General features: G+C 36.5%; 2 protein-coding genes and 1 long non-coding RNA gene across 3 annotated transcripts in view; 2 read left to right on the top strand and 1 right to left on the bottom strand.

Moving 5' to 3' along the window:
* The window catches only part of LOC110025006, a 55,301-nt gene extending 50,887 nt beyond the window's left edge, over positions 1-4,414 (top strand). Inside the window, exon 3 of the long non-coding RNA XR_002294071.1 lies at positions 4,362-4,414. This is a non-coding gene — a long non-coding RNA (uncharacterized LOC110025006). The remainder of the gene's footprint in view (positions 1-4,361) is intronic.
* Positions 4,415-4,441: 27 nt separating this feature from the next.
* On the top strand, positions 4,442-8,624 carry LOC110024997 (cytochrome P450 98A2). The gene is made up of 3 exons (XM_020725228.1): positions 4,442-4,962; positions 6,784-7,178; positions 7,805-8,624. Exons 1-3 carry the CDS (start codon positions 4,473-4,475, stop codon positions 8,447-8,449), a joined length of 1,530 nt encoding a protein of 509 aa, XP_020580887.1. The 5' UTR covers positions 4,442-4,472; the 3' UTR covers positions 8,450-8,624.
* Positions 8,625-19,557: 10,933 nt separating this feature from the next.
* The window catches only part of LOC110035490 (two-component response regulator ORR9-like), a gene marked incomplete at its 5' end in the record, with an annotated part of 4,266 nt that continues 3,351 nt past the window's right edge, over positions 19,558-20,472 (bottom strand). The window contains 1 exon segment of the mRNA XM_020739721.1: positions 19,558-19,917. Coding sequence (XP_020595380.1) covers positions 19,671-19,917 — 247 coding nt within the window.

Genomic DNA, 20,472 nt, shown 5'->3' with positions numbered 1-20,472 from the left:
CAATAATGTTGGAGGAAGGGCAAGGCTCCGACCAAAAATTTTGACTCCTCCATCCCTTTACCTTTCAAGAAGAAACTGAAGGGAGTTAAGGGCTACTGATGTTCACTATAGGAAGAGTGGTTGAAAGTCTTCCTCATCTCAAAATCCAATTTTTCCCTAATAAATGTGCTATAGGATTGGTTTTGACAACCTTCAGAGACAGATGAGTATGCTTCGACCATAACTTATGTGCTTTGGTTGAATGGCTTGTAGAAGTTTGTAAATAACCTTCAGCTCAGAGACCTATGCCACATGGTCGCCCAGTACTAGCTACTTGGATTCACAGTCACACATCACTTATCTTCTCTTTATCTTAGATTGAGAGACATGGCTTTATAATATAAGATGAAGGTGAAATAAATCAATGCATACGTAAGAGTAGCTGAGGACGGACGACCTTAGTAGAGGCTCAGCTGGAGGATGCTGAGAAGGAGCTGGAGATCATGTTTGAGTGGGTATTTGTTGTTCAACATTAGAACATAGAACTAACAGAATAGATGACCACAATGAAGATGAATATTAGCGTCAATTTTTGATGTCACACATGTAAGGTGTCTACTTGTCTGGCTCGGGATGATTCACCATTCATTCATAGCATCTCATAGCTTAAGACACCCTTCCAATACCTCCTGGTGCGTGTTCAGAAGACAAAACTAGAGTCTGCGATGATTCGGCCTTACCCGAGAGAATCCATCGTTAGACGAAATCACCCAGGAAATCAAACATGGTTGATGTTCATTATGGTGTTTAGACATCCCTCAATATCCGTTCAGAGCCTCCCTGCGGTCACGGGAGGTCACAGAGTCCTTCTACTCGTGCTACAAAAAAATTAGGGTTTGAAACACCTTACCCGCGCCATGTCCAAAGCGTTTTTTGCCAACATACTTTCTAATCAAAGGATGAGAAAAACACTCATTTTCGAAGTTAAGGGATCATAATTTACTCATATGTGATCTCTTATAGCTTTCGGATCAAAAAAAATCCTTCGTTAGGTGCTCCGACATAAATTAGAGTTTTTGGAGCTAGAGCATTGTCTAGGTGCCCAAAATGCCTTCATGCATGTTCAAAACCTAGCCCTAGAAGTATGGTGCTAGTTTCTAGACCTTAGGCGCTAGACCCGGCACAAACTTCCTTCACACATGTTCAAAATTTTAAGTTATCTAGAGAAATGACAACATACATCACCAAGCAGACTATCTTTGCATATGACTTCGATCCTTTTAACTTGAATGTCAACCTCACTTACCAAACTGACATAAATTTCTCATGATTGGAGTTTGCTTCTTTGGAGATTTCTATTTTTCTCTTTTATTCTTAGTTTTTTTATCCCTTAATGGGTTTTCTTGGGTATTTCATTCCAAATACATTAAGACCTTCATAGAAACAAATGATATTTTAGCCCTTGGTGTGAGCCCTGTATTTTGTACACATTAGAAGCAACACAAAATCTGAGCAGGTTTTTTTTTTCATCATGTCTCCTCTACTTTCCTTATTTTTATGTAGGAGGCATTGAAATTTGAAATTGGTCAAATTACATTAGATGTACATACAAGTAAACATAATGAGAGTATAAAGAAAAATCTGAGTTTCACATCGATGTTCCAAACCCCTAATAAATAAAACATTAACATGACTGCAATCATGAAGGCAAACAAATCTGTCGAAATTCTTATTCATCAGATTCTAACACCTAAACTTTAAATTTTACATTTATACCACCTAAGACTTTCGAAATTGCAAGAAAATTACAGCAGTAAAATGAGTACAACTTCGACACAATTTGAAGACAATGACATCACCCTAAATGTTGTTAAATATATAAGATATTGAACCATGTACCAATTAGAATATATTTAGAACATATTTTAAAGTAATTTAAGTGTGATAAAGAAAAATATGCATGACATCCAATTTCTAAACAAAAATGTCAGTACAAAAATGCATTTAAGCATTAGACAAAGATCTATATGTTATCCAATTTCTACATAAAAAAATTCCAGCCAACAATGTTGCAAAAATAATTTTTTAACATATTCAAGGCATCCTCATTTCCCTTATTAACTACTGCAATTGTGATTTGTTCACGTAACTCTACTATTCCCTCAATACCTTCTCCAACTTGTCCCGTCATATAGTATATCCTCTTCAAGTTCTAACATTGCCCATCCAATTCGATACTAATGTCTCAGGTGATATGAATTATTGATCTGTATAACAAATATTGAACTCCTGTTTCTTTTTAGAGGGATTTAAATGTATGAAATTATGCACCGCTGATGTATCATCGACTATATTTACATACTTCTCAAAGCATAAAACATATTCAGGAAGGAAAGAAGTTTTAGATTGTCAATATTGTTTTATTTTACATTTAGCAAATAAGCCATCGTCACCTCGATCTAAAGTTTCAACTTTAGCAACAGGTTTCCTGAGAGAGGCGCCTTCATCATCATGTGATCCTCACAATTTTCTTCTTGATAGGATGGTTGGTCCTTGGTCTCGCCAACACCACGACTATCACATGTTATAAAAGGGTATCGATTTAAAGCCTATAAATCAAATATCCTTGAATACAATTAGAGGAACTTCATTGGCAAGGCCAAGTCTGACGAGAGCCTCAGTGGAAGGTTCTCCTGGTCCTTTGGTATGTTAGGAAGCTCTCCCTCCACAAGTTCAAATTAAGAGAAACATTCCCTTAACAGCTAGATTCTTGTAGAGAAAATATGATACCTCTTCTGTCAAACTCACCCTTCACAGTGTGTCCTCGAAGGGGTTCAATTAGATTACATATATCTTGAATAAATCTGAGGAAGAACTCTCATCAGAAACTTCATCTTTCTAAAAAAGTCTTAGATTTCTTTGGTGATTCTTCCATCAACTAAAGGAGAGTCATCTACTTCTATGATGGAGATTCACCTCCATACGGGCTCTTTGGATGCTCCTTTCCATCGAAGGGATTTTACTCAACTCGATAACAAAATCTCTAATGAAATGTACACCACAGTTTTTTTGCGACACTTTAAAAACCACAGAGGGAGTTTGTCACTTAATTTTTAATAAGTGTTACAATTAATGTTCTTTATGACTTCTAACTTCTCTTATGTGTCTCTCATTTGTGTATTTTAGACAACGTAGTGACGAACTACATGTAGGACCTACCCGACTTCACTTTCATTCAACATTACCACCATAACAAAAACCTAGGATCAGACCAAACAAGATCTCAATAGCCAAACTGAAAATGTAGGAAGAAACATTTCCCTTTGAGGAGCCAAGGTGCCTAATAGAAAAGCAGATCTATCTTGTTAACACAGCTTGAGAAACTATTCCCTAGACACGGAGCACAAAGTGCCCCGAGGTGAAGGCTTGTCCAATTGTGTTATTGAGCAAAGACTAGTCAAGTTTCACATAGGATTAACCAATGAGCACCCTATGTGTCTCTCATTTGTTTCATCTTGACACCAAAGATGGGCATCATACTAGCACTGCCTCACACCTACATTATAGTCTTTTCGTCAAGACATCGGGGAAGAACGTCGCACAGTACAAAATGTGTTTCATTTATTATTTTATTGCTTTTCTCCTTTGTGTATAAAAGGGGAGTCAAAAGAAGATCTTGGGATGGTTTTTCTAGTGAAATCCCTCCCTTCCTCTCTTTCACTAACATCCTGTAAATCAAGGAACCTCTGACGGGTCTGATTTTTCGGTTTATCATAGATAAGAACTAAATATATTTTCGTAGATTTTCTCTCAGAACTCTCATCTCTCTCTCTCTCTCTCTTTCTTTGTCTCTCTCTCTCTATATTTCATTTTCTTACTGCAATTCAAAGTCTGGATTGTATGTACTCATAAATAATACAAGTTCCTAGAGCTCAAAAGAATTCAACAACTTATATGAAACTACCTTTGGAGCTTCTAAGACCAAATATATTTACTGCATGTCAACCAATTTATTTCTTTATATATATATATATTAATCATCTGCATTTCACAAGTTATTACCCAAATTAAAATCAAATCAGAGAAAGCGAAATGGCATAAATCTGAATTCAGCTATTTATAAAAATAATATTTTTCTTTTTCTTAATTCGTAAAATATCATATTTTTCTATTAATTTGCGGATGTTAGATATGCAATCATTTTATTAAAACGTTTTAAAATAATAATAATAAGATCCAGTACAGCACCCCAATATCGAAACAATAGAACATTGCCATATGATCGGAATACATTCTTTATGATTCGTGCAATATCAACATCACATAACCTTCTTCTAATTTTCTCTGTACTAACGCACACTCATTGCTGCATATGATGGTAGCTACTTTCCATTTCACCTACCGTTCTGCCCCAACTGACCTATAAATACACCCACTCTCACCGAACTTCTGCAAATTTCAGCTGTAAGCCCCATCCAATCGCTGCAAATTAAATGGCATTTTCGCCTTGGACTGCCGGCGTAGCTGCAGCGGCGATCATAATCGCGGCGGCAATCTGGCGGCGACTCCACTTCCGCCTCCCTCCCGGCCCCCGGCCATGGCCGGTGGTCGGAAACCTCTACGACATCAAACCGGTTCGATTCCGATGCTTCGCAGAGTGGGCTGCGAGATATGGTCCGATCATGTCGGTGTGGTTTGGGACGACGCTGAACGTGGTTGTGTCGAGCTCGGAGCTAGCAAGGGAAGTGCTCAAGGAGAAGGATCAGATGCTGGCCGATCGTCCTCGGAGTAGATCGGCGGCTCGATTCAGCCGTAATGGAACGGATTTGATTTGGGCGGATTACGGACCGCATTATGTGAAAGTTAGGAAGGTCTGCAATCTGGAGCTGTTCTCGCCGAAGCGGCTTGAGGCGTTGCGGCCGATTAGGGAGGATGAGGTTACTGCGATGGTGGAATCTATTTTTCGGGAGACGACGCGAAAGGGTATCCATCTTTGTTTTTTTTGTTTTCCTTTGTTTATAATGATTTTGCGCGGACGCATTCGATTTCAAACAATTTTAGGGGTGTTTTGTCGCATACTATTTACGAAATTTAGTTATGAATTTAACTTAAATTCTTTCATACATAAAAGAAAAATAAAAATTAAATCCAATGGGTTCCGTTAAATCAAACGTAAATCTGGATGTTAAATCCGATTTCAAAGAAATTCAAGTCGCAACCAAAAACCTCCAGATACGAGTTTCTAATTTCTTGCATTTTAAATTTGTTGAGATTTCATTATTTTATGTTAAGACGTGAAATTAAATCCAATGGGTTCCGTTAAATCAAACGTAAATCTGGATGTTAAATCCGATTTCAAAGAAATTCAAGTCGCAACCAAAAACCTCCAGATACGAGTTTCTAATTTCTTGCTTTTTAAATTTGTTGAGATTTCATTATTTTATGTTAAGACGTGGAATTTGAGTTTTGGGGTTGGTGTGGTGTGGAAGTGGAGGTGCCCACGATATTTGTTGACCAGAATTTGTTGAGATTTCATTATTTTATGTTAAGACGTGGAATTTGAGTTTTGTGGTTGGTGTGGTGTGGTAGTCGAGGTGCCCACGATATTTGTTGACCAGATTTAATATTTTAAAGGAATGGAATCGCGTATGCAGATTAAGCGAGGATTAGTAATTCATCCGGCTAATTTCAAATTTATCACGCCTCTTGATTAAATATGAAATTGAAATCATGGTCGAAGATTACTTTGGAAATATATGTTCGTTGTAATTTATTATCTTTTATTCATTTAAAAGAGTTGAACCATTTATTCTGAGCATAAGCCAGGATTAATTGTTCACCCCCATAGCTGGTCCCCCTGCATTAGTTTTTTTAATTTTAAATAAGGTGCGAGAGATTCGAACATAATTTTTCTTTTTTTCGATATTAAGTATTAAAGTGAAAAAATGTGAAGGTCCTCGGGCGGACCCATGTAGGTTCCAAGGGAGCAATTACTGAAATATCAGTTTTGTCTTTGTCTTTAGTGTCACTTTTTTCGTTGTTGCAGTTTCCCCCACTCTGAGTTTATGGAAAAAAATTTACGTGCGTAAGACGTACGCAGCGCTGCGTACGTTAGATATGCTATTCATACAGTATTGGGGAGTTATATTCACGTTATACACCCTTGTAACTTACTTGTAACCTACCTGTAATCTACCTATAACCTACAAATAAATTTTGCGCTTCTGTTTTTATATATTTGTAGATTACAGGGGAATTACAAGAGATAACGCGGTTATGACCCCTAATACCGGAGATATAACACGGATATAAACGGATATAACCCCCAATACCCTACCCTCTGTATAACCTCCTAACGTACGCAGCACTGCGTAAGTCTTACGTACGCAAATTTTTCTCGAGTTTATTGGAGACTTTTTGCACTCTAGAAAAAGAGACTGATTTTGCCCTAGGACAACTCAATAATTAATAGAGAAGATCATTTCATTAATATGATGAAATTTGGGCTACATATTTTATGATATGTTCCTCATTAATTTTATAGAAAAAAGATATGATTAGTTTAAAAGATTTAGTGTGATGGCATTGGTTTAATAATTAAATTAAGATCAACAATATTTTGTTTAAATTGTCAATTTGAAATTAACCGCGCGTCTATTTTAAATCATTAATCATAAGTAATGTCTTTGACATTTTGATCAAATTACCTTTTGTTTAAAAACAAATGTTATAACTTAATGAAAATTTTTACAAAGTACTACAAATCAATGAAACTCCTTGCTGTTTGTTATTTGTTTTTTTCAGACAAGGTTGGGCAAAGCCTGGTGGTTAGGAACCACCTTTCAGGTGTGGCCTTCAACAACATTACAAGGCTGGCATTCGGAAAACGTTTTGTGAACTCCGAGGGCGTGTTGGATGAGCAGGGCACAGAATTTAAGGCCATAGTGGCCAACGGTCTCAAATTCGGCGCATCTCTCTCTCTTGCCGAGTACATTAACTGGATCAGATGGATAATTCCACTGGATGAGGAGGCATATGCCAAGCACGGCGCTCGAAGGGATCGCCTGACCAGAACCATCATGGAAGAGCACACGCGAGCACGTCAGAAAGATGGCGCAAGGCTGCATTTTGTGGATGCGCTGCTCACTCTTCAGGAGAAGTATGATCTCAGTGAGAATACTATTATCGGATTACTTTGGGTAAGTACCATAAAGTTCTTTTTTTTTTGTCCCTGCTGGATTCATTATTATCTAGATCTTGTGTTTGTTCCTATCTAATTGATGTTTTTTGTGGTTTTTAGTTAGTTTTGTTAGAGTTATGCGGGCAATTAAGTTTTCGTAACTGCTTGGAAAGGTGATTTTGGTCTGGTTTTGATAGAATGATGAGAATATGAAATTATTAACTCTTGTAGTAGATTAATAACATTTGTTAATTACTTCGAAGTTTGTTAGAAATAAATTTATATTTTTTGAAGTTTGTAAATATTTCCATTTGAAGAGATTTTTACGTTTGGTGACAATTTTGGTAAATCATGTAAATTTAGATTTAGTAAATTTAAGATTTTTATAAAAAAATGAGAGGAATTTTTGAATTTACTAAATTTAGGATTTAAAATTTGTCTTTTTTATTTGATAAATTTAAGTTAAATCACACCTAAATCCATTATTAAAACAACACCTAAGTCTGTGTTCTTTTTTTTCTAAATCTTCTTCAACTTAATTTTTGCAATTATTGAAATCCTTGAATTTTATCACTATCTCAAGGATCTGTCTGGAAACAGATGACACGATCAGATTGAATTTATGAGATTTACTAAATCTTACAGGACATGATCACAGCCGGCATGGACACCACCGTAATCTCTGTCGAATGGGCCATGGCGGAGCTCATCAAGAACCCCCGAGTCCAACACAAGCTACAAGACGAACTGGACCGCATCATCGGCACCGATCGAATCATGACCGAATCCGACTTCCCCAACCTCCCCTACCTCCAATGCGTCGTCAAGGAATCCCTCCGCCTCCACCCTCCCACCCCCCTCATGCTCCCCCACAAATCCACTGCCGACGTCAAGATCGGCGGCTTCGACATCCCCAAAGGCTCCAACATTCACGTCAACGTCTGGGCCATCGCCCGCGATCCCGCCGCCTGGAACAACCCCCTCGAATTCCTGCCGGAGAGGTTCCAGGAAGAGGACGTCGACATCAGGGGACATGATTTTAGAGTTCTCCCCTTCGGCGCGGGACGAAGGGTCTGCCCCGGCGCGCAGCTGGGAATAAATCTTGTGCAGTCCATGCTGGGGCATCTGATCCACCATTTTGAGTGGTCGTTGCCGGAAGGGGTGAGGGCGGAGGAGGTGGATATGAGGGAGAATCCGGGAATGGTGACTTTCATGCACACGCCGCTGAGGGCTGTGGCGACTCCCAGGCTTCCGGCTCATTTGTATCAACGGGTGCCTGTGGATATGTGAAGGCAATGTCGTTCTTTTGTGTGATTTCAATGGGAGAGGGAGAGGATGGAGTGGACGTGCGGAGTTTGTATTGCTTGAAGTTTAATTTGAAATGATTTTAGAAACTGTTTCTTACAGTGAATGTGCAGGTTCATACTGAAGCCATACTTCTGTCTGATGAGTTTATTAGTATCTTTGTGAATGGTTCTGATGTTAAGCAACCTGTTCAATATGAGTGCAGATTAGATCTCTTGTAGTACTTTTGCTCTTATAATTCCACTTCAAAGGGGAAAAATACTACATCCGGACTCCGGAGTTCAGTGATGAAGCGTCATGTATCAAGTAAACGTCATCATTTTTAACACTGACCAATGTCGTGAGGCCCACTTGACACGTGACGTCCCACCATCAGACTCCGGATACAAATTACATTCAGAGTCTGGATATGATATTTTCTCTTCAAAGGCAAAGAAGGCGCATGAGAACGTAAATAAATTTAAAAATGGCAACAAACAAATAAAAGAAATTTGACACTGATGTTCCAACCCTTCTGCCTATAAGGGCTGCCAATGACATCGCCTGTGACCTTGGTATCAAATTATAGATGTTAGATATGTAAATTCATAAGGACTGTGTGGTACATATGTGAAAAAAGATAAAATTTTGGGTTATCGAGAGAAATGACGGCATACACCACCAAGCAGGCTGTCGTTGAATATGACCTCGGTCCTTTTAACTGGAATGTCATCCTCACTTACCAAGCTGACTTAAAATTCTTCGTGATTGGAGTTTGCTTCTTTGGGCATTTCTATTTTTCTCCCTTTTTTCTTAATTTTTTTATTCCTTCATGGTTTTCTTCGGTGTGAATGTAAGCTTCTTGTTTGCTTAATTTTATATATAATAACATGAATTTATTTGTAATTTTCCAATTAGGGGTGATTTGTTACTCACAAATCAAACCTCAAGAGCAACAAATGATATTTTAGCCCTTGGTGTGAGCTCTGTATTTTGTACACAGAAGCAATACAAATTCTAAGCATTTTTTTTTTTTCATCATGTCTCCTTGACTGTACCTATTTTTATGTAGGAGGCATTGAAATTTGAAATTGGTCAAATTACATTAAATGTAGATACAAGTAAACATAATGAGAGTATAAGGAAAAAATCCGAGTTTCGAAACCCCTAACAGATGAAATATTAACGAAACTGCAATTATGAAGACCAATAAATCTGACAGAATCTAACACTAAACTTTAAATTTTACACTTATACCATCCAAGATGTTCAAAATTGCAAGAAAATTATAGTAGTTAAATGAGCGGTCAAATTACATTAAATGTAGATACAAGTAAACATAATGAGAGTATAAGGAAAAAATCCGAGTTTCGAAACCCCTAACAGATGAAAAATTAACGAAACCGCAATCATGAAGACCAATAAATCTGACCAAATTTCTAAACTTTAAATTTTACACTTATACCATCCAAGACTTTCAAAATTGCAAGAAAATTATAGTAGTAAAATGAGTACAACTTCGACATAACTTGAAGACAAGGACATCACCACAAATGTTGTTAAATACGTAAGATATTGAGTCATATACCAATTAGAATCAATTTAGGACATATTTTAAAGTAATTTAAGCGAAAAATATGAATGACATCCAATTTCTAAACAAAAAATGCTAGCAAAAAGATGTATTTAAGCAATAAACAAAAGATCTATATGTTATCCAATTTTTACACAAAAAATTTTAACCAACAATGTTGCAAAAATAAATTTTTAACATATTCCAGGAATCCTGATTTCCCTCATTAACTAGTGCATTTGTGATTTGTTCACGTAACTCTACTATTTCTTCAATACCTTCTCCAACTTGTCATGTGATATATTATATCCTCTTCAAGTTCTAACATTGCCCATCCAATTTGATACTCATATGTCTCAGGTGATATGAATTATTGATCTCTATCATAGATATTGAACTCATTAGTTTAGAGGGATGGAGACGTATGAAATTATGCAACGCCGATGTATCAGCTATTGTATTTACATGCTTCCCAAAAGAATAATTTGGTATATCACGAAGAATAATCTACTTATTTTCTGAAGCACCAAAAGCTTTATCAATCACTCCGCCTAAATATGAGTATCTTTTATTAAATATTTCTCATTTTTCATGCATCAATTGACAACCTATTCGAAAATCTGGAACATGGTATTTTGTATCTAAATATGGTTTTAAAAACCGTCATTGCATTGGGTTCCATCGTCAACAAGATAATAGTTTCCTAGGTAAGAGTAAAATGGACTAATTTAGTAAAATTTTGATTTGTACTACAATTTTTCCTGTAAATAACTAAATTGTACGTGGCATAGAAAAGTTATATTTTTATTACAAGTGGGAAACTTGAAGATCTGGCTATCATGTGCACTACTTCTCACTCTGACATGATAAAAGTAAAACACATGTTGCGTTGGCATTCCCCAGTGACTTCTATGCGCCACTTTCTCGCTATCTCTGGATTGAGCAGTCACATGAGTTCCATCAATTGCTCCTATACAATCCTGAACGAGAAAATTTAATCAATATTTTTTATATTTTTTTTTCTAGAGATTTTAAAAGTAATACTAATGAAACATTCATTGAAATAGGGTACATATCTATAATCATACAATATCTCTCGTGGTATATTTAGAATAATGGATCTCTATGCTTCACAACTTCAGTGACTATACCTTTTAAAGCATTCAATTCAATAGAGAAATTTCTACTTATTATCTTAGTAGAGTGTTGAAGACACTCACATGCTGCCCTATTTGATTTATTATGTGACAATATATATAAGGTAATCACTCATACTTCCCTTATTGTAGTCCTAGATGATCCATTGACTTCATCAGCACTTTCCAAATCATCTAATAGGTCTATAAAAAATAATTTTGATACATGAAACCTTTCAAGATAATCAATTAGTAACTCTTCAATCCATTTATCTCTGATATGTGATGAATTCATGATTGGCGTCTTACAAATATATTAGGGGGCATTTATATATATACCACCTAATTTTTGTTTATTTATATATTTAACATCTAAATTTAACATTTTATATTCATATCTTCCAAATTTTTCATATCACATCATAAATAACACTATTTTTTAAATATAAAATATATACCCATATTGTAAAAATTAAAGTTAGGTGTTAGATATGTAAATCCATAAGAAATAAATAATTAAATAAATAAATTAACTAAAAAAAAATTAAATCCATAAGAATTACGTGATGTATCTCTTTCATTAATGGTAGGATTAAGATTTTGGAATAAAATAGACCGGCATTTACTAAGAGTTGCTAGGAAGTGTCATTGTCGGATCTGATGGCCCCAAATCCCAATCCGATAAGCTATTTATTTTTTATGTATTGACATATCTTCCTTTTTAAAATTTGATATTTATATTTATAATATGTTGATGCTGCCTAAATCGACATATGAAACTTTGTATAACGGTTTTAGAAAGTATATTGACGGTGATTTTTTTAATATAAAAACTTGCCTAACAACACACTTCGAAGACAATATAACGACGCATCCAAAGGCAGTGCAACAACACACCACTATTATGGTGTAACTCTAGATAGCGATTGCTCACAACTATTGTACTTAGAATATGGTGAGCTTCTCCGAACTCTTAGAGTCCTCTCCTCACAAGTTCCCGCTACGACTTATAGTTTATATGGTTCACTGCAATTTTATCGCCTTACTTCTGCCTTGGAGGGCAACTAAAGCCACTACAACTCCCCACTATTGGTTATATAACCAACTATGACATATGTGACATATATAACCAACGATGACTTTTAACCATAATCTCTACGACAAACTAGTGCTACAACCGCCATCTAAAACATTCATGGAAGGCTACTGCTCTTATATCAATCGATAATGGACTATCATTGCACATCAACATTATAATTATATCTTCTCTAATTGAAGAAAGTAGTGGTCTTTGCACTAACAATTACATAGTATTCTGTGTTATTTTGAGATGCTACTTTATTACCCTACCGCGAAAGATCTTCTGACACATCAATTGATCCTTTTCTTCCAAAGATTATTTTGAGGCATTATAGTTGAAGAATTACTTGTACTATAAATATGAGTGTTATAAATGATATAAATGAAAAATAATACACCATCTTGCCATCTCCTTATTTTTCTTTCAACCTCCCAACAAATATGAGACCCCTTCGGTTCTCATGAAGTTTTTGATATATATGACCGAATTAATCATATGTCCCATGTTAGACTATGACAAAAAAAGATAGATCAAAGAACCGTAAGAATTCATGTATAATAAATATTTTATTTGTAATGTATAAGCCAAATGACAACTATATGTAAGTGGGTGCAGAACTCGATGTTTTTTTGAACTCTACACAACAAATGAATTGATATCATCCTTTTTAAGTGTGTTTGATTTTGAAAGAAATTTTCTGATAATCCTTTGATAAGTATGTCGATAAGTTGATCACTTATGATTACAAGCGGGGTGTATAATAGATCGCTATTGTTAGTGGTGTGAACGAGTAGAGTTGAGTTGTGTTCGAGCCACTCTCGACTTGAGATAGTGTTATATAAAATGACAATTAGAATAATGATGGTTTAAGTTCGCATCTTCAATATAGCGTAATAACGCACTTCGAAGATAGTGTAATGACACACCCTAAAGACGGTGTAATAACACACTCCTAGTATGGTGAAAATATTTGCAGTAACTGCTTACAATTGTCATGCTCATAATATGGTGACCTTCTGAAGCTCTCTCCACACAGGTCCCCACTACGACCTACGATTTATATGGTTTACTGCAATTGTATCCTCTTACTGCTACCTTGGTAACCAACTGAAGCTGCTACAACTCCCCACGACAAGTTATATGACCAACTACGACTTACGTGACTCACAACACATGCGTCTCCCAATTTCGGCCACTATGGCCTATGAATGTTATTGCAGCTCAACACTACAATTTACGTAACTAACTATGGCCTACGTGGTTCACAACTCATGCTGATCTTAACTTCAGCCTTTGTGGCCTATAGATATTTTTGTAGCTCACTGCTACAACCTATGTGACCAACTACGACATAAACAGCTTATGTTATTGATTACGTGGCACACAAATCACGTAGCTCCCAACTCTAGCCTATGTGGCCTACGAAGATTTTTGCAGCTCACAACTACAACCTTTGTGACCAACTATGGCATGTATGTTTCATGACTTATGAAGCTCCAAACTTTGACCCTTGTGGCCAACGTACGTTACCACAACTCATCACAACAGTCTATGTGACTAACTGCAACCCACGTGGCTCATAGCTTTTGTAGCTCCCTACTACGTCCTCCGTGGCCAACCAACACTCATGAAGCAATAATCTACGACCTACATGAACAACTACAATCACGACTTTCAATCATTGACTCTAGGACAAACTCGAGCTACAACCATCATCTACAAAATTGATGGCAGCTTATTGCATTCATAGCAATCGACTATGACCTTTACAGCCCATTACAACTATTCTTTTGAACTACCGTTGCACATCAACATTTTAATTATATATTCTCTAATTCAAGATGAGAGTGAGCCTATATACTTACAATTACATTCTGAGTTATTTCAATTGGGCTAGGCCCCATGGTTTTTCCCTTTTCAAAGTTTCCATATAAAATTATCGTGTCTCATTCTACCACTTTTCTTTTGTATGTGTGTGTTATGAATCCTATCTTACTCTAAGACGTTACTTCATTACCCTACCTTCATAGATCTTTTGACCCGCATCAGTCGATCCTTTTCTTCAAGAGATTATTTTTAGGTTTTATAGTTGGTAATCACTCATATTATAAATATGATGTTGTTGTAAACATTATTCATGTATCCATTATCAAGACTTTGTACTTTGTTTCAAAAAAAAAAAAAAAGTAATCCACTTCGAGTTGTTTAAAGCCATACGAGTCGGGACTTCGTGTGCCGATAAAAATCTAATGAAATTTATCTTCATAATTTATGAGAAAGTTTGTTCCCATGAGCTAAATTCGTCCAACAACTGAACTTATTATGGAGAGCCGTTGAAGTCATCCAAAAGAACAATTGAATTTGTCTAATAGTTGAAGTCATTCATGAGAGCAATTGAATTCTCTTCCAAAAACTGAACTTGTTCAAAAGAACAGTTGAATACGTTCAGGAACTGAATTTTTCTAAGAAAATAGTTTTGATAGAACAACTCTCTTAAACAACTAACTCATCCCATTGCCAAGCTGACAGACATAAACTTCCCCAGATGTTGAACAACAGTGATGATCAATTATGAGAAACAATTAGTAAAACAGGATAATATTAATTATATGCCACATGTCAAAGATCCATAAGAATTCATGTATAATAAATATGTTATTTCAAATGCTATGAACTCACAATCTCTAAAAGAACTATGCAATTTATTTCAACTAAAACTTATCAATGATTTTTTCGAGCAAACTCAAAATTTGCTCGAAAATTAATTTCATTGGAAATCTACTCAACTGAATTTCAAGTCTATTTCAAGTTTCATTCTAGACTTAAAATATCTTGACTTGCATGAATCGAGCGCGTTGACTCTAATAAGACTTAAAATAAATATCTACAGAAAATTCATACAATATATGTTATAATATTTATATTTCTATATATAATTAATCAAAATCGATTTTACTCAAATTGCTTTCAACTTCAAGTTGTGTTCGAGTCAATTTGGAATCAAATCAAGATTTCAATTTCTAATTGATTTGAACTCATGAACTTGACTTGATATTAGCCTTAGGTTAATATGCTTATTCTTTTAAGGTAACTAGGTATCAACTCTAAACTTAATAATAGAATGTCAGTCCCTATTTCATCTGTAAACATTCCTCCCACCTCACTACATGTGTATGAAATGATCTTTAACTATCTTGAGTAGGTGAAAACCTCCATTGGACTAAGCAAAAGATGATTCCTCCCTTAGAAGGGCTATAAATTTAGCTCAAAGAAAAAAATCGCTTGAAAATAGAATTGGTTTTTTGCTCGAACCAAGCCAACAAATGATCCATGCCAAATTTAGATTAAACTTCGCTTGAACCTATTTCATTTATAACAGAGCTAACTTGAGAACAAATTATATATTAAAACTATGTATTTATATATAAAAATATGTATGAATGTTTGTATTATTTTGGATAAAAAATTTATACTGGAAAACATGAAACCAACCCCTCAAATCCTTTATAAAGGGTAGTCCTTTTTACACATCCTTTAGGTGCCCATTCGCATTAGGAATGACCTCTCAAACCACAAACCACGCATCAAGAGTCAATTCCATCCTTTACAAATGGTAGCCTCCTCGACACACAACAGTTAGGGTGTTCAATCTCCTATAGCCAACCAAAAACCCTTGAGTACACATCCTTTGACTAAGGAAATTTTTTTTTGCAAACAAAATGCCTAGAAGTGACAATAAACCACCAATTCCCTTGCAATTTCTAAGAACTCCAAATCTCAACAAATGGATCCACAAAGGTGCATTCCAATCAAAGTTATAGCCAAAGACTAGGAGAAAATATTGCATACTAATAAAATATGTACTAACAAGGGTGGATAGAGTGGTCACTGTTGGCACCATTTTTGGATGTCAAGCCAATGGGCTAGGTCCCATGGTTTTTCCCTTTTCAAAGTTTCCATATAAAATTATCGTGTCTCATTCTACCACTTTTCTTTTGTATGTGTGTGTTATGAATCCTATCTTACTCTAAGACGTTACTTCATTACCCTACCTTCATAGATCTTTTGACCCGCATCAGTCGATCCTTTTCTTCAAGAGATTATTTTTAGGTTTTATAGTTGGTAATCACTCATATTATAAATATGATGTTGTTGTAAATTTATCCATTATCAAGACTTTGTACGTTGTTTCCAAAAAAAAAAAAAGTAATCCGCTTCGAGTTATTTAAAGCCATACGAGTCGGGACTTCGTGTGCCGATAAAAATCTAATGAAATTTATCTTCATAATTTATGAGAAAGTTTGTTCCCATGAGCTAAATTCGTCCAACAACTGAACTTACAAATGGTAGCCTCCTTGACACACAACAGTTAGGGGGTTCAATCTCCTATAGCCAACCAAAAAACCTTGAGTACACATCTTTTGACTAAGGAAATTTTTTTTAGCAAACAAAATGCCTAGAAGTGACAATAAACCACCAATTCCCTTGCAATTTCTAAGAACTCCAAATCTCAACAAATGGATCCACAAAGGTGCATTCCAATCAAAGTTATAGCCAAAGACTAGGAGAAAATATTGCATACTAATAAAATATGTACTAACAAGGGTGGATAGAGTGGTCACTGTTGGCACCATTTTTGGATGTCAAGCCAATGGGATAATATTCCACTCTCCCAAATTTCTCCATGCCTCATGAACGTCTAGAAAAATGCCCCGCAGCGCAACGCATTTAATCATGCACATTTTTACCCTGGTGCACCCACGCTAAGTCCCCGGCATGCCCGCGCCTTCGCTAAGCCCGGCGCACCAGCGCTCACGTCTTCGTGCGCCCGCATCTTCCTTAGGGCAGACGCGCTCGTGTCGGATCTGCGCTACACCTGTGTTGGCAAGCTGAAAGGATGGCGTGCTCTCGGAAACTTTAGGCGTGCCTCCGCCCTCCCCTACGATCTGGCATTTCCGCTCCGAACCAGCGTTGGGTACGTGGCGGCAAATAGAGAAGATGGCACGCCTGCGAGACTTCCAAGCTCGTCTGTGCCCTCCTATGGTCTGGGACATCCATGCCGGACCTACGTTGGGTCCACGCTAGGAACATGAGAATGTGGCGCCCTCGCGACGGACTCGGGGCGCGTCCACACCCGTCTGGATGGGGCGGGCGCACCCTCACCGTGTTCTGGGGCTCCCGCACCAGGCCACGATCTGCTTTTGAACTTTTGAATGCCTGGGGAACTCTTCCAAGCTAGCCACATGTCCAAGCCAACCCTTGCATGTCCAGGGACCTTGCCAAGTGCCCCCCTTCCCTTGGGGAAAAGTCTTATTTGACCTTGAGGCCAAATAAAAGGGCTGAAATTCATTTCAGCTCCTTCTTCTTCTTGATTTTAATGCAGGTCCAGCTATTTTTTTTGGCTTTGCTATATACTTTTTAAAGTCTCTTAGACTCGAATTTTTATTAGAAATAAAGTACGGGCATGAGTTCTGAGATGTCTGATGGGCGGAATCATGTGACGAGGATAATGAGCTGAAGGCTCGTGTCTCGTACTTAATTCTAAATCTTATTTGATGTATACATTAGGACAAGGAATATATATGCGATGTCTGACCACCTTTTATTTTCTTGGGATACGTTGTTGACCTAGCGACACCCGATATTTTATTATTTATATTTGACTTGTTTATTATTGTGTAGCTTGCTTGACATTTCCTCTTTTTTTGCTTGTAGATTGTCTGAGAATCGTCTGCAAATGAAAATTAGTCTCTATAAGGACCTAAATTTATACATGTTCAACAAAATCCTAATAAAAGCTTAAGATTAATTAAAATTTAGGATTAAAACATTATAAAAATTTCAAAAAATTGTTTCAACTCTTTTGCATGGCCTTCGAGTCCGATTTAAAACGGTTTCGCATTGCATGACTATCATCCAAGTCATACTAATAGGGCTTCCACATTATATTTGTATAGATAATTGTATCAAAATTGCTTATCCTAAGGATAAGTCTCTGTGTATCTTCAACCTGTTTGGCCAAGCATAAGATTTCAACTTAGGTGATTACTTAGCACGCTTAGAGTGTTAGAGGCTTTCCTGACCCTGACGAGGAATAATTCATTTGTGATAGTGTCCCAGCTTTGTAGTCGTACCACTCATTTATTTCCACTCGAACGGCTTCCTTGCTACTTTGACAGGTATAAGTCTCGTCCCTACATACAAAGGGTCATAGGACTTAGAGTTTCCTTCTTTGAACTTATGGCTACTGAGGTTCTCTTGGACAATTTAATTCAATGATTGCTAACAAGAAACCTCTGTTTGTTTTTTGCAGACTATCTTCACGACCAGGTAGACTTGGGGTCTTAATAGCTTGGGAAGATGGATTCGTTATATCATAACCCGATTAGGATTACTCTACCTTCCTTTGCATACTCCTTTTGATCTTTGTCGTTCCTTTTGACACTTGACACTACGTCGATGTCATCTTGTAGGCCCTGATTGCGGATAGGTCGCGCCCATTTAGGATACGGTGGTTAACCATTTGCCCTTATGGCTCAGTTAGGCTTGAAAGCATATTATGGACCCAACGATAGCCTGGTTATTTACGTTAATGAGGTGATCTAGTTATTTCATAGGTCTCAACTGCTGATGAGCCACCATCCGTATGGGATCGTGAGAGACTCGTTCTCTACCTGTATGGCACGGCGTAGGCTTTAAAGGCATCAGAATGCTCTTGTAAGATAACTATCCTTTGTGGCACCCCTTACTAATCATCACGTAAATGTAAGCAGGACTCCTTTAATCCGTATGTAACACCCCTTAATTAACTAAACTGGATATGTCCATTTAGGAGTGCTCTTGAGCCTAGAACAAAAAGACAAATTTGGTTCTCTGATTATGGGTAGCTTATCTAGGTATTCTTTCGTGAATTTCACTTCAAGGAGACTCAATCTGATCTTCTTTGGACATACACTCTTTGATCTATCGCACGAGATTTACTGCACATAAACTCTTCATAATTCATTTAAAATTTGTCTGCCTAGTTTTCATTTTATTTCTCACTTTTTCGATCCCTCCTCTCACTAAATCGTTCTGACGGTTCAAGAGGGCTCTTTGAAAAAATGAACTTTAAAATGATGAATAGACGGGCTAACGACTCCAAAATTAAAAAGAACCAAAAACAACAGCGTCATAGATGAGAGAAATTATGGTGACGTAATCACTCCATTCACTCTTATAAGTACATACTTGCAAATGCAATATTTCCTTCAAGACCATGCTTTCAAAAAGAGGTGAACCAATGCCGAATAACTTCAAACATCTCATGATTTCCTTTTCTTGAATTTCATACAAGCGCATCCTCTGAACAAACTACAAAACTCAAAAATATTGGGAAGAAACTAAACCAATGTAAAACTTATAAACAACTACTAAAGAAGAGAGAAAGAATAAGACTCAATAATTACACTCCGAAGAAGAAAAATAAGATAAAAAATCCCATTCTACAAGATTAAGACTAGCCTTTGTCCACTGGGGTGAAATACCCTCACTGGAAGATTTCCTTCTACTACTGCTGCTGGAGGTGCTTAAACTGTCACAGCTGTCCATGGATTTGTTCTTGAGTATATGAGGTCTCAGTTTTTTCATATCTGATAACTGTACTGGCTTCAGGAGAAACTCATCTGCTCCTTCTTCCAGGCACCTGCAGAAGAAAATTAATCCATTGAGGACAATAAATTTCAACATCTAATAACAGGACCAGAGATCTCTTCAACTGTGTGATTTTAATCAAAAAAATATGACTCCTGAATGCTGTTTTTAGATTGACAAGTTTTGAGTATTTTTTTCCCAAATGATCAAAATTTTCTTCAACTACTACTCGAGCAAGCAAGAGTTAATGATCCTGGAGAATAGGTAATCAGTGACAATGGAATTTAAATTTGGTATTTAAAAAAAAAAACATAAAACACCCTTGGTTTGAATGAGAATGGAATGTTCATCACAAAAATGCATATTTGCATTTTGGTTCAAATCTGAAATTCAGTAAAACTAAGCATTGTGCAAGCTCAAAGAAAAAATCAAGAGAAAGGAAATGGAAGACTTTCTGTTTGGTAGGAAAGATGGCGTTAATCCTAAGTATTCAAAATAAAAAATTTCCAAATTTTGTAAGGTGGGGAGTCAGATTCTCAAGAACAGATTATGATGCTGTTTAATATCATATTTCAAGCAGAATTTACGCAATATTTAGCTTAAATCC

This window comes from Phalaenopsis equestris, unplaced genomic scaffold, assembly GCF_001263595.1.
Source record: "Phalaenopsis equestris unplaced genomic scaffold, ASM126359v1 Scaffold000002, whole genome shotgun sequence".
Classification (NCBI taxonomy): domain Eukaryota; kingdom Viridiplantae; phylum Streptophyta; class Magnoliopsida; order Asparagales; family Orchidaceae; genus Phalaenopsis; species Phalaenopsis equestris.
This window is presented reverse-complemented; position numbering and strand designations above follow the sequence as displayed.